This window comes from Gossypium hirsutum, chromosome A12 (genome assembly GCF_007990345.1).
Source record: "Gossypium hirsutum isolate 1008001.06 chromosome A12, Gossypium_hirsutum_v2.1, whole genome shotgun sequence".
NCBI lineage: Eukaryota > Viridiplantae > Streptophyta > Magnoliopsida > Malvales > Malvaceae > Gossypium > Gossypium hirsutum.
This window is the reverse complement of record NC_053435.1, coordinates 8,620,164-8,632,864: the sequence shown is the minus strand read 5'-3', so window position 1 is coordinate 8,632,864 and position 12,701 is coordinate 8,620,164. Positions and strand designations below refer to the sequence as shown.

At 36.1% G+C, this 12,701-nt stretch overlaps 1 protein-coding gene and 1 non-coding gene across 2 annotated transcripts; both read left to right on the top strand.

Moving 5' to 3' along the window:
• The first annotated feature begins 1,848 nt into the window (after positions 1–1,848).
• LOC121211588 (small nucleolar RNA R71) lies at positions 1,849–1,954 on the top strand. Its single transcript, XR_005906808.1, has one exon. It is a non-coding gene; the product is annotated as a small nucleolar RNA R71 (small nucleolar RNA).
• Positions 1,955–8,194: 6,240 nt separating this feature from the next.
• On the top strand, positions 8,195–11,020 carry LOC121211359 (uncharacterized). Its single transcript, XM_041084113.1, has 5 exons — positions 8,195–8,339; positions 8,631–8,996; positions 9,229–9,459; positions 9,613–10,232; positions 10,574–11,020. The coding sequence occupies exons 1-5, from the start codon at positions 8,195–8,197 to the stop codon at positions 11,018–11,020; spliced, it is 1,809 nt and encodes a 602-aa protein (XP_040940047.1).
• Positions 11,021–12,701: the final 1,681 nt, after the last annotated feature.

The following is a 12,701-nucleotide window of genomic DNA, read 5'->3' as shown; positions in this document are numbered from 1 at the left end:
TGGTGGTTCAAGGAGTTCATACTCCTTATTCCTGTTGTCAATTTTAAAATAAGGTTTTAAACAGGTGTTGTTTACCTTAAAAGTGCCGAACTTGAGATGACTTACCTCCATTGTACAGAATGGAAAAATACAAAGTACCGTCAGAGGGATTTCCTCATTTGGTGTGGTAGTGACAATGTGAGGATCAATGGCATCTAGTAAGACTGTATCGCAGACCTTAAGTTAATTAGAAGAGGCATCGGGCTTATTTTTGCATAGTTTCGGTTTATCATGTGTTCTCAGTTTGTGTTCTCGCTATTCGTCTAGCTCCTCTATCCGTAGTTTTTGTTTTTTATGGACGTCTTTGTTCTCTTCATGATAGTAGTGCACTGTCTCTGTTGTCTTGGTTCGAAGAAGTTCCTGCAAGGACGATCGAATGTTAGCTTTATCATCGACAAGTTTTATAGCATTATCCTGAGTCTTAGGGGTTTTGATTGAGTTGCATGCTTGGAGTGTTACTGCATCGTCACCTGCACGAAGTGTTAGCTCTCCTATGCCTACATTAATAATGGTTCTGGTACTTGCTAAAAATGGTCGTCCTAAAATTAAAGGTACCTCGTTATCCTCATCCATATCTAAGACAACGAAGTCTACTGGTAAATAAATTTATCAATTTTAACGAGAACATCTTCAATAATACCCTTAGGAAATCTAACTATTTTGTCAGCCAATTGTATGCTCATCCTAGTCTGTTTGGGTTTACCGAGACCTAGTCGTTTAAACATCTTATATGGCATAACATTTATACTTGCCCCTAGATCAGCTAAAGCATTATTCACAGATAGACTACCAATTAAGCAAGGAATTATAAAACTCCCTGGATCTTTCAATTTGTTAGGTAGCTCATTCTTTAGGATAGCTGAGCAGACTGCATTGAGTTCCACATGTGATGTAGCGTATAATTTCCTTTTATTGCTCAGAAGTTCCTTTAAGAATTTTGCTGAGTGGGCATCTGCGAAAGAACTTCAATAAAGGGTAAGTTAATATGTAATTTCTTTAAGAGTTTGACAAACTTACCGAATTGTTCTTCTGTTTTGTCTTTCGTCATTGCTTTAGGATATGGCATACAAGGTTCATGATTCGTACTTACCTGTTTGGTATCATTATTGTTTACCTCTTTTCGTCCATTGTTTATCGCATTATTTTGCTGTAATTCTGGCTCAGGTGCAATGAATTCTTCCTTATCTTGGGTACTAATTGCATTGAGGAGTTCCCTCAGATTAGGTTCTGTTTTACTTGGTAGGTACCTTGTGGTCTTTCGGAGATTAGTTTGGACAGCAGGCCTATCTGAGTTTTGAGTCCTTGGATCGATGCTTGTTGATTCGTAAGTGCAGTCTCGGTATTTTAAAAACAGGCTTCTGACACCAAGATGAATTTAGAGAGCATCTCTTCAAGGTTCGGGTTCTTCTCTTGTTGATAAGGTGGTTGTTGAAAACCCTGAGGATTTTGTGGCTTTTGATTCCCTTGACCACCCTAGGAGAAATTTGGGTGGTTCCTCCAACCTGCATTATAAGTATTATTGTATGGGTTATTTTGAGATCGGAAGTTATTGTTACCCATACAGTTGACTTGTTCTTTTTCAGTTGTAGGATTGAAGGATTGCTATTCTGTATGCACACCTCCTCCACTTGAGTCACACCTCATTACTGGATGTACCACTGATAGTTGTTCAGTGACATCTCCTTTATGAATTCGTAGGCATCTTCTGGTGTTTTATTGTTGATAGTTCCGCCAGTAGCAGCGTCAATCATTTGTCTTGTTGAGGGATTCACACCATTGTAGAATGTTTGAACTTGCAGCCATAAAGGTAACCCATGGTAAGGGCACCTTCTCAATAGATCCTTATATCTCTTCCATGCATCGTAAAGTGTTTCTAAGTCCATCTGCACAAAAGAAGAGATATCATTGTGCAATTTAGCCATTTTAGTCGGTGAAAAATATTTTAGTAAAAATTTCTCGGTCATCTACTCCCAAGTAGTGATAGACCCTCGTGGTAACAAGTTTAACCACTATTTAGCTTTGTTTCTTAGTGATAAGGGAAATAACCGAAGACGGATGGCATCATCAGAAACGCCGTTGACTTTGAATGTATCGCAAAATTCCAGGAAATTTGCTAAATGAGCGTTGGGATCTTCATTAGCAAACCATCAAACTGAACAAACTGTTGTATCATCTGTATAGTGTTAGGTTTTAATCCAAAATTATTCGCAGCAATAGCAGGTCTAACTATACTTGATTCAGTTCCTGTTAAAGAGGGTTTAGCATAGTCATACATAGTACGTGGAGCAGGATTTTGATTAGCTGCAATTGCAGGAGGTAGCTGATTGTCTTGGTTTTCAGCCATCTCGTTGGTTGGAGGTTGAGTATCATCTACTTGCTCGTTTTCTGTGTATCTTAAGCTGCGCCTTATTTCTCTTTGATTTTTGAGAATTGTACGATTGATTTCTTCGTCAAAAAGTAATGGTCCCAACAGGTTTCTTCAAGTCATAAACTATAAAAACCTGCCAAGAGAAAAAAAAGTAAATTAATAAATAATAAAATAAAATAAAATTTGCAAGAAAAAAAATGGCTAAAGTAATAAAAATTTAGTGTTCCTAATATTTCAGTTCCCCGGCAGTGGCGCCAAAAACTTGATCGCAGTAATTCGTAACAAGTAATAAATGTTTATAAAGATCAAACTTAAACTAACTACTATCACGACGAAAAGGCAAGCGCACCTATCGAACAATACTACAGTAATGGCAAGACCGGAATATCGTACCCAAGGGAACCAAAAGTACTAGTAATAACTATCTCTTTATTATCTAGCCTAGGAATAAAAGGGTTTGTTTTAATTAACTAATTATTAAAACTAAGAAAGCATAGAGAAAAGAATTGGGGAACTGCTTTTGGGAAAATCTATTGACTTGAGACAATACCTAAGGAAAAATCCACCTAGACTTTACTTGTTATTCTGGCTCTGAACCGGACGATTTATTCATTTAACTTGTTCCGTAGAGATCCCTAAGTTATGTTATTATCCCTATTCAAGACTAATAACGTCTAATCCCTAGATTGAATAACCGAGACTTTTCTCTAATTAACACTCTTGGGTTGCATTAACTCGATTTATGGATCCCCTTATTAGGTTTCACCCTAATCCAGCAAAATCTTGTCACCCTATTTCTAGGCGCGCAATCAACTCCGCTTAATTATGAGAAATGTACTCTTAGACAGTGTCTATTCCTCCTCTGAATAAGAGCGTGTCTTGAATTAGTATCCTGGGATATCAAAACAAGAATTAAGAACACATAATTAAGAACAAGTTAAATATTTATCATACGATTAAAAAAATAATAACAAGATTCGTCTTAGGTTTCATTCCCCTTAGGTATTTAGGGGTTTAGTTCATAACTAAATAGGAAAGCATCTCAAAAGAATAAAGAATACAAAACATAAAGAAAACCCAAAACTCCTGAAGGGAAATTGAGGAGAAATCTTTAGTCTTGATGATGAATCCGGCTTCCGAGATGGATCAATCGGCTTTCTTGGAGTAATTCCTTAATCCCTATTCTCCGTCTCCCTTTTCCTCCTTTTCTAGTGCGTATTTATAGGCTTTGGAATGCCTAGAAACCCTCAAAAGTGGCCTTTTTCGAATTGGACTTAACTTGGGCTTGACAAGGACACGCCCGTGTCCGATTAGTTCAGGCCGTGTTCGAGCCTGTTAGATTGGCACGGGCGTATGCTGTGCCTGTGTGAGTCGTGCTCCAATTCTGCCAGATGGACACGGCCGTGTAGTCTGCCCGTGTGGTCTGCCCGTATGGGGATGTCCAGGCCGTGTTGATTTCGTATTTTGACCAATTTTCTCTATTTTTGGCCCGTTCCTCGTTCCTTTCGCTCTCCTATGCTCTCCTAAGTATAAAACATGAAATTAAAGCATTAAGAGCATCGAATTCACTAATTCTAATGAGAAATCATCCATAAAATGCATTAAACATGGGGTAAAAATATGTATAATTTACAGTTTATCACACGATCTCTATTAGCATATCCTACTGAAGCTGCTGATCGGCTAAAATAATCTCTGAATTTATTCGATGAGGATTGATAAGGTTTTCGACGATGATCGATAAGGTTTACTCATTGATCTCTTTCTTGTATCTCTAGCTTCTAATTTAACTTTCTTCTTTTCTTGACTAAAATCTTCAGCTTTGCAAGCTCGTTCAACTAGCACAACAAATTTATTTCAATCTAAAATTTCAACCAGAAGTTTAATATCTTCATTCAGCCCATCAACAAACCGCTTGCACATAATTTCTTCAGTAGATACATACTCACGAGCGTACTTACTCAACCGTACAAATTCCCTCACGTACTTGGTTACAGTCATACGGCCTTGTTTCAATTCTAAAAACTCTTTATGTTTTTTATCTAGAAACTATTGACTAATGTATTTCTTTTAGAATTTAGTCTGAATGAATTCTTAGGTAACACTTTCCCGCGGCACTACCGAGACTAACGTATTCCACCACTGATACTAGGTATCTCTTAAAAAGGATATAGCACACTTTAAACATTCAGCTGGCGTGCAAGAAAGTTCATCAAACACTCGGATTGTATTTTCAAGCCAAAACTCGAGTCTCTCAGGGTTATCATCAATGTTAGCTCTGAACTCTTCAGCCCCGTGTTTACGGATCTTGTCAATAGGAGGCTTATTCAATCTTAATAACTCGACTTCTTGAAGAGCTACAGGTACGGGTTGGGAATTAGGAGGAGGTGTAAGTTGTTGAGCAGTCGGGTTCATACAAATATAATGAGTGAACCACTTATTCATCATTTAGAAGAAGGCTTCTTTAGCCTCTCTTCCCTGACTACCTGTCATAGGTCTAGAATCAGATGGCGCTGTCCCTTGCGCGAGAGTAGGCGCATTACTCACAATCTCATCAGCTATAGCTCGATTGGGATCCATTACTAAATAAAAACACAATTTAAACTATCAGGAGTCATCATACTATCACAGTTTATATATGGCATGTATAGCTAGACTCTCACACAGGCTACGTTAGTCCTAAAATCGACTAAACCGTAGCTCTAAGACCACCAAATGTAACACCCCTAACCCGTATCCGTAGCCGGAATAAGGCTACAAGGCATTACTGATCAATTACAACATATAACATACATTTCTCATTCATGAACACATTATCATATAAACATTAATCAAACATAATCATGTTGTCCCTTATAAGGCTCTACGTGTAACGACCCATATTTCACGGGCACCAAAAAAGTGAATTTAGGGCTTCCGTCTTAGGAAAACGAGTCCGTAAATATTTATTAAAAATATTTACGAAGTTAGTTATGGGTTGAATTAGATTTTAATTAGGTGAATTTATTTTTAATTAGAGAAAGGACTAAATTGAGTAGAGCATAAAAGCTTAATCATAGAATAGAGAAAGGGATAAAGGATTAAATTAGTAATTAAACCAAATCAGTGACATGTATATGCTAGAGAATGAGTACATGTGTATTTAAATTATTAGTACAAATGTATAATATATATTTACTTATTTATTATTTACTTATTATTATTATTATTATTATTATCTATTAATTGAGATAATGACAAATGTATGGTGTGGGATTAATACATGTGTACATGTGTGTATGAATACACATGTAGTATTTTTATTTGTATTAATTAGATATTTTATTAATTATTAACTTAGTAAATGAAAGTAATAATAAACAAATCATAAAAAAAATAGAATAGAAAAGTTACAGAGAAAGTCACGAAAATTGGGGAAAGAAAGAAGAAAAGAAAAGAAAAAGGAGAAATTAGGGTTTGAAAGCTTGGAAGTTAAATTGGTAAGTCAATTAAGTCATTTTCTTTGTGATTTTGATGTTTTTGGAGTCTTTGAGTAAAGTACTTTTGAATTTGTGTGGAAATATTGAAAGTTGATAGACTTTTGAGTATGGTTTAAGTTGAATAAATGATGAAATTAGGGATCAAAATTGATAGAATTGTTAATTAGAATTGATTAGAGGACTAAATTGTAAACTAGGCTATAAGTTTTGAGTTTATGGGCTAAATTGAAAGAAGTTTGAAATTATGGTAAAATAATGAAAATTTGATAGTTATATTGAAGTTTTGATGGAAATTGAATAAGAAAATGATGTGAATTGTAAAAAGGAAGAAGATGAAAATGGTTAGGACAAATTTGGGACTTAGGTAAAAGTTGTATGAAAAGTTATTATTTTATATAAAATATGTGTGTCATTAATTATTTGTACTTATTCTAATTTTCGTAGCAAACAAGGAAATCGAGACGTCGAATACGAAGGGAAAGGAAAAAGTGATCGAGGAATAGTTCGAGAAAAATATCGGTTTGTATTATTATAATTCAAGTTATTTCTTATTAAATGTTTAATTTTAATATATGTGTATGGAATTTGAATGTGAGGTAAATATTGATATTTAAGTTGAATGTGAATTAGATTTATTTGATGAATAAATATATGCATGTGAAATTGAATTGTATGATTGAATTGAGTAATGTTGGTGTGCATATGAATTTGAGTTTAGAAATATGTGAGAAAATGTGGTCAAAGTGTAATTGATGTGAATTGACTGAAATAGAGGAAGTAATCTAATACCCTATTAACTAGTCGGGCTTAGTGGATATAGTTGGCATGCCATAGGATTGGAAAGGTTCAAGGATACTTCGACTTCGAGTCGATGAGACACTTGGTGTATCATTATTACTTCGGATAGATTCGATGAGGCGTTGGTTGCCACTTTGCTTCGGCTTAGCGGATGAGACGTTGGTCGTCACTTATTTGCTTCGAACTATCCGATGAGACGTTGGTCGCCATTCAGGTGTGTTTGGTTGGATCCGTGTATCCGCCAAAGTCCGAGTCATGATAATAGGGGAAAATAAGTGAAATAATAAAATCAAATGAATTTGATTAATTGAGCTATCAAATGAAATGAGAAAGTGATATTGTAAGATGGAATGTGAAATGAAATTTGTAAAGAGATTGAGGGCATGAACCAAAGGTTCATGAAGTATTTATATTTGAAATGTGAATTGAATAATTATATGTGGTTGAGAGATGAATCAAAGGTTCATGAGTTATTTGAAATCTCATTGATGAGTTACTGGATTTATCATTGGAAATGAGATAATGGAAATATGATAGTTTGGTATGAATTTATATATATGACTTGTATGTATGATTTGCTAATTATCTATGTATGTTATGATATTTTATTGTTGTTATAATTTGAATTATGATAATACCACTAAGTATTTTCAATACTCAGCGTACGGTTGTTTCCCGTGGTCAGGTTAGGTAAAATTGAAGTTCAATCAAGCATCCGAGTCAATCCCGACCTCAGCTCAATTTTGGTGATGCATTTATCTTTTAGAAATGTGGCATGTACTAGGTTTAGTGTTTATCACTTGTAAATGTTTTATATTTTGAATGTAAATGTGGTGCATAATCCTTAAGAGGTAATGAAATGAATGAAAGAAAATTTGCTAAGTTTGAAGGGTTTGATGAATGTTATTTGATCAATATTTATAAGTAAATGTTTTGGGCATGAATTAGGTGTGTTTAGTATGTGAAAATAGCTTTAAAATGGAGAAAAATCATGTTTTCACAATGCCAAGTCACATGGGCGTATGCCCAGGCCGTGTGGCAAAGTTAGACTTGCCCACAGGATAGTCCTACAGTCGTGTGAGTAAGTCAGATCTGACCACGGGCATGTCCCAGGCCACACGGCCGTGTGCCCCTATTCTCAAGGAAAAGTTTACAAAGTTCCCGGTTTAATCCCAAAACACTTTCTAAGTATATTTTGGGCCTCGTAGGTCCATATTAGGGACTTAAAGGTGGAATTTAAGAAATTTTAAATTGAAATATAGATTAATGACTCGGTGTTGTTCGTTATTGGTGTTTAATTTTGGCAACGCCTCGTAACCCTGTTCCGACGACGGGTTGAGGTTAAGGGGTGTTACATTTTTTTTGGTATAAGAGCTATCAGGATTAGCCAACTCTCGGACTAAATCAAGCTCGTAAGAGAGTGTAGAAGTAAATGCCACAGTCAAGTCAAAACTAAGTCGGGATTTTTGGATGCTGACCTATTTGTTTGTTTTTATTTCATAGATTAAATATGTCTGATGAACACCTTGATGATATAAATGAAGAAATGTTCACTGGGGATGAAGAATCATATGATTTAGATGAAATAGAGTCAGCTACTCCCAGTGTAAATCCAGTTAGAAACCAACCCCCTAATGTAGAAAGGGATGAAAAAGGTAGAAATGAATCTGAATTAGTAAAAATATTAGCTGATGCTCTTCAATGAGTAGTGGAGTCTATACCTACTACTACGACTGTATCTGTTCCATAACGGGGCCCAATTAAGGAACTAAAAAAATATGGTGCCACAGAATTCTCAGGTCTGAAAGGAGTTGATCTGTCCATAGCTAAAAATTGGATGGAGTCGACCAAGAGAGTATAGCAACAACTAGAATGCACCCCTCGGGAAAATTTGTTATGTGTTGTATCATTACTGCAATGGGAGGCTTATGTATGGTGGGAATCAGTGGTTCGACATTTACTAGAGAATCAGATAACTTGCGATCTATTTCAGAAAGAGTTTCAAAAGAAATATATCGGAGAAATGTATATCGAAGACAAGAAACAAGAGTTTTTGACATTGAAACAAGGTGACATGTTAATAATAGATTATGAAAAGGAATTCTTGAGACTCAGTAGATACGCCTCAGAGTTTATTCCAACTGAACTTGACAGTTGTAAGAGATTTTTACGGGGTCTGCAAAATGAGATCAAATTACAGTTGGTATCTCAACGTATCACTAAATTTGTTGATTTGATTGAGCGGGCAAAGATGGTAGAGCAAGTCTTAGGATTTGACAAAAAGTTTGAAACTTCTAAATTGGTTGGGAAATGTATGGGAACTAGAAGTTCAAACCCTTTACCTAAAAGATCCAGGGATTCCTGAAGTGGATGGAGACCCAGTTTTAGATCAGATAAAAGAGAAAAGAGTCAGGGGAAACAAACTACAGTATCCATCCGTAATGTAAGAGGTCCGTCCCGAGATGGATTGTGAACATTGTGGGAAAAAGCACAGAGGTGAATGCTGGAGATTGACCAGATGATGTTTTAAATATGGATCTACAGATCATTATATTAAAAATTGCCCGAAAAATGATAGTGCTACACCTGTGACATCACAGAGATCGGTCTCTATTGCTAGAGGCAGAGGATCGGGTAGAGGTGGATCAATATCTAGAGGAGGAGGTACTAGAAGAGGGAATGACATAGTGACCCAGCAGTCTGAAGTTAGGGGGCCGGCTAGAACATATGTGGTCAGAACCCGAGAAGAAGGTGATGCTTATGATGTGGTAACAGGTATATTTCTATTATATTTTGAGCCTGTTCATGCTTTAATTAATCCTGGATCTTCACATTCCTATATTAATTCAAAATTAGTTGAATCGGCAAAATTAAAATTCAAAATATCTAGAGTGCTTATTGAGGTGTCGAGTCCGTTGGGGCAAACAGTGTTAGTGAACCAGGTCTGTCCAAGATGCTCGTTGATTATACAGAATAAAACTTTTCTGGTTGACTTGTTAATTATGCCATTTGGGGATTTTGATATAATATTGGGAATGGACTGGTTATCTGAACATGAAGTGATCTTAGACAGCTATAAAAAGAGATTCAGCATTCAGACAGTGAGTGAAAGTCGGGTTGAAGTAAATGGTATTCATACTAGTGGGCCAGCACGAATTATTTCAGTAATAAAGGCTAGTAAGTTACTTCAGCAGGATTGTTCAGCACATTTGGCATATGTTATTAATTCAGATTCAATTGGAAGCCAGTGTGGTAAAATTCAGACAATTTGTGAGTTTCTTGATGTATTTCCTGAAGAATTACCGGGTTCACCGCCAGATAGGGAGGTCAAGTTCGCTATTGAGGTTTATCCCGGCATAGCTCCAATCTCTATACCTCCTTACCGGATGTCACCTACAGAGTTAAAAGAGCTGAAGATACAGTTGCAAGACTTATTAGACCCTGGTTTTATTCAACCGAGCATATCATCGTGGGGAGCTTCAGTGTTATTTGTTAAGAAGAAAGATGGCTCGATGCGACTCTGCATTGACTATAGACAGTTGAATAAAGTAACAATCAAGAACAAGTATCCACTTCCTCACATTGATGATTTGTTTGATCAGTTGAGAGGAGTTTTGTATTTTCGAAGATTGACTTAAGATTAGGCTACTACCAGTTGAAAGTAAAAGAAAGCGACGTTCAAAAGACAGCCTTCCATACAAGGTATGGTCACTATGAGTTCTTAGTAATGCCATTCAGGTTGACAAATGCTCTAGCTGATTTTATAGATCTCATGAATCGTATCTTTCAACCATATTTAGACTGGTTTGTAGTAGTTTTTATTGATGATATACTAGTCTATTCGAAATCAAATTCAGAGCATAATCAACATCTCAGGATTGCACTGCAGATATTACGGGAAAAACAATTGTATGGAAAGCTCAACAAATGTGAATTTTGGTTGTCAGAGGTTTTATTCCCGGGTCATGTAGTATCTGCAGATGGAATCCAAGTTGATCCAAAGAAGATTGAAGCCATTGTACAGTGGAAACCGCCAAGAAACGTATCAGAGGCACGTAGTTTTCTTGGTTTAGTTGGGTATTATAGAAGATTTGTAAATGGATTATCGAAGATAGCTCTACCGATGACCAAACTGCTACAAAAGAATGTGCCATTTGTATGGGATGATCAGTGCCAAGAAAGTTTTGAAAAGTTGAAGCAAATGTTGACAGAGGCACCAATTTTGACGTTACCAGAATTAGGAAATGATTTTATTATATATAGTGATGCTTTATTAAGTGGTTTAGGCTGTGTAATGATGCAAGAGGGGAAAATAATAGCTTATGCATCTCGTTAGTTGAAACCATATGAGCGTAACTATCCAACTCATGATTTGGAGCTAGCAGCAGTGATTTTTGCCTTGAAGATTTGGATGCACATGGATGCTTAAGGTGCCGAGATCGAGTTTGTGTTCCCGCTAAATCTGAATTGAAAGAGTTAATACTCCGAGAGGCACATGATGGTTCATTTGCTTTACACCCAGGAGGCACAATGATGTATCGTGATCTACGAAATCTATATTGGTGGCCCGGAATGAAAAGAGATATAGTTGAATATGTTGGTAAATGTCTTACATGTCGGCAAGTAAAGGCAGAACATCAGGTTCCTACTGGATTGCTTCAGCCGATAAGTATTCCTAAGTGGAAATGGGATCGTATCACAATGGATTTTGTTATGGGATTGCCACTGTCGGCGAGCAAAAAGAATGCTATTTGGGTAATAGTTGATCGACTTACTAAGTCAGCGCATTTTATAGCAGTCAAAATAGATTGGTCATTGCAGAAGCTTGCAGAAGTGTATATTTGAGAAATTTTTAGATTGCATGGTATTCCAATATCTATAATCTCAGATCGAGATCCTTGATTGACATCAAGATTTTAGAGACAATTATATAAGTCACTAGGCACACGGCTTAATTTCAGCACAGCATTTCATCTGCAGACTGACGGACAATCCGAATGGGTAATTCAAATATTAGAAGATATGCTTCGGGCTTGTATCATTGATTTTGAATCAGGTTGGGAACGTTATTTACCTTTAGCTGAATTTGTGTATAATAATAGTTTCCAATCAAGTATTCAGATGGCTCCGTATGAAGCTTTGTATGGACGAAGATGTAGATCACCTGTGTGTTGGACCGAATTGAATGAAAGAAAAGTGATTGGACCGGAATTGATTCAAGAAACAGAAGAGACAGTCAACAAAATACAAAAAAGCTACATTTGATAGACAAAAGTCCTACATTGATTTGAAACGACGGGACATTGAGTATTCAGTTAGGGATAAAGTATTTCTTAAAGTTTCTCCGTGGAAGAAAGCGTTGAGATTTGGTCGGAAAGGTAAATTGAGCCCTCGTTACATTGGGCCATATGAAATTGTAGAAAGAATTGGACCAGTTGCTTATCGATTAGCTTTACCTCCGAAATTACAAAAGATACACGATGTTTTCCATGTTTCAATGCTACGCAAATATAGATCAGATCCTTCTCATGTCATTTCTATTGAAGATATTGAGATTCAACCGGATTTGACTTATGAAGAAGAACTAGTTGAGATTCTAGCACGAGAGATAAAAGAATTAAGAAATAAAACGGTTCCTCTAGTGAAAGTGCTATGGAAAAGTCATAAGGTGGAAGAAGCAACTTGGGAACCGGAAGAAACCATGAGAGCTCAGTACCCCCATCTATTCTCAGGTAAATTTTGAGGACGAAATTTATTTAAGGGGGAGAAATGTAATGATCCATATTTCACGGGCACCGAAAAAGTAAATTTAGGGCCTCCGTCTTAGGAAAACAAGTCCGTAAATATTTATTAAAAATATTTACGAAGTTAGTTATGGGTTGAATTAGATTTTAATTAGCTGAAGTTATTTTTATTAGAAGTAATTAGTAGAAAGGACTAAATTGAGTAGAGCATAAAAGCTTAATCATAGAATAGAGAAAGGGATAAAGGATTAAATTAGTAATTAAACCAAATTA

Bases quoted from the DNA above. Each gene is read 5' to 3' on its own strand.
- LOC121211359 (XM_041084113.1), top strand. From the start codon at position 8,195: ATGTCTGATGAACACCTTGATGATATAAATGAAGAAATGTTCACTGGG. The intron at 8,997-9,228 runs GTATGGGAACTA...ATGGATCTACAG, and splicing joins TTCTAAATTGGTTGGGAAAT to ATCATTATATTAAAAATTGC. The intron at 10,233-10,573 runs GTAACAATCAAG...ATTGCACTGCAG, and splicing joins ACTATAGACAGTTGAATAAA to ATATTACGGGAAAAACAATT.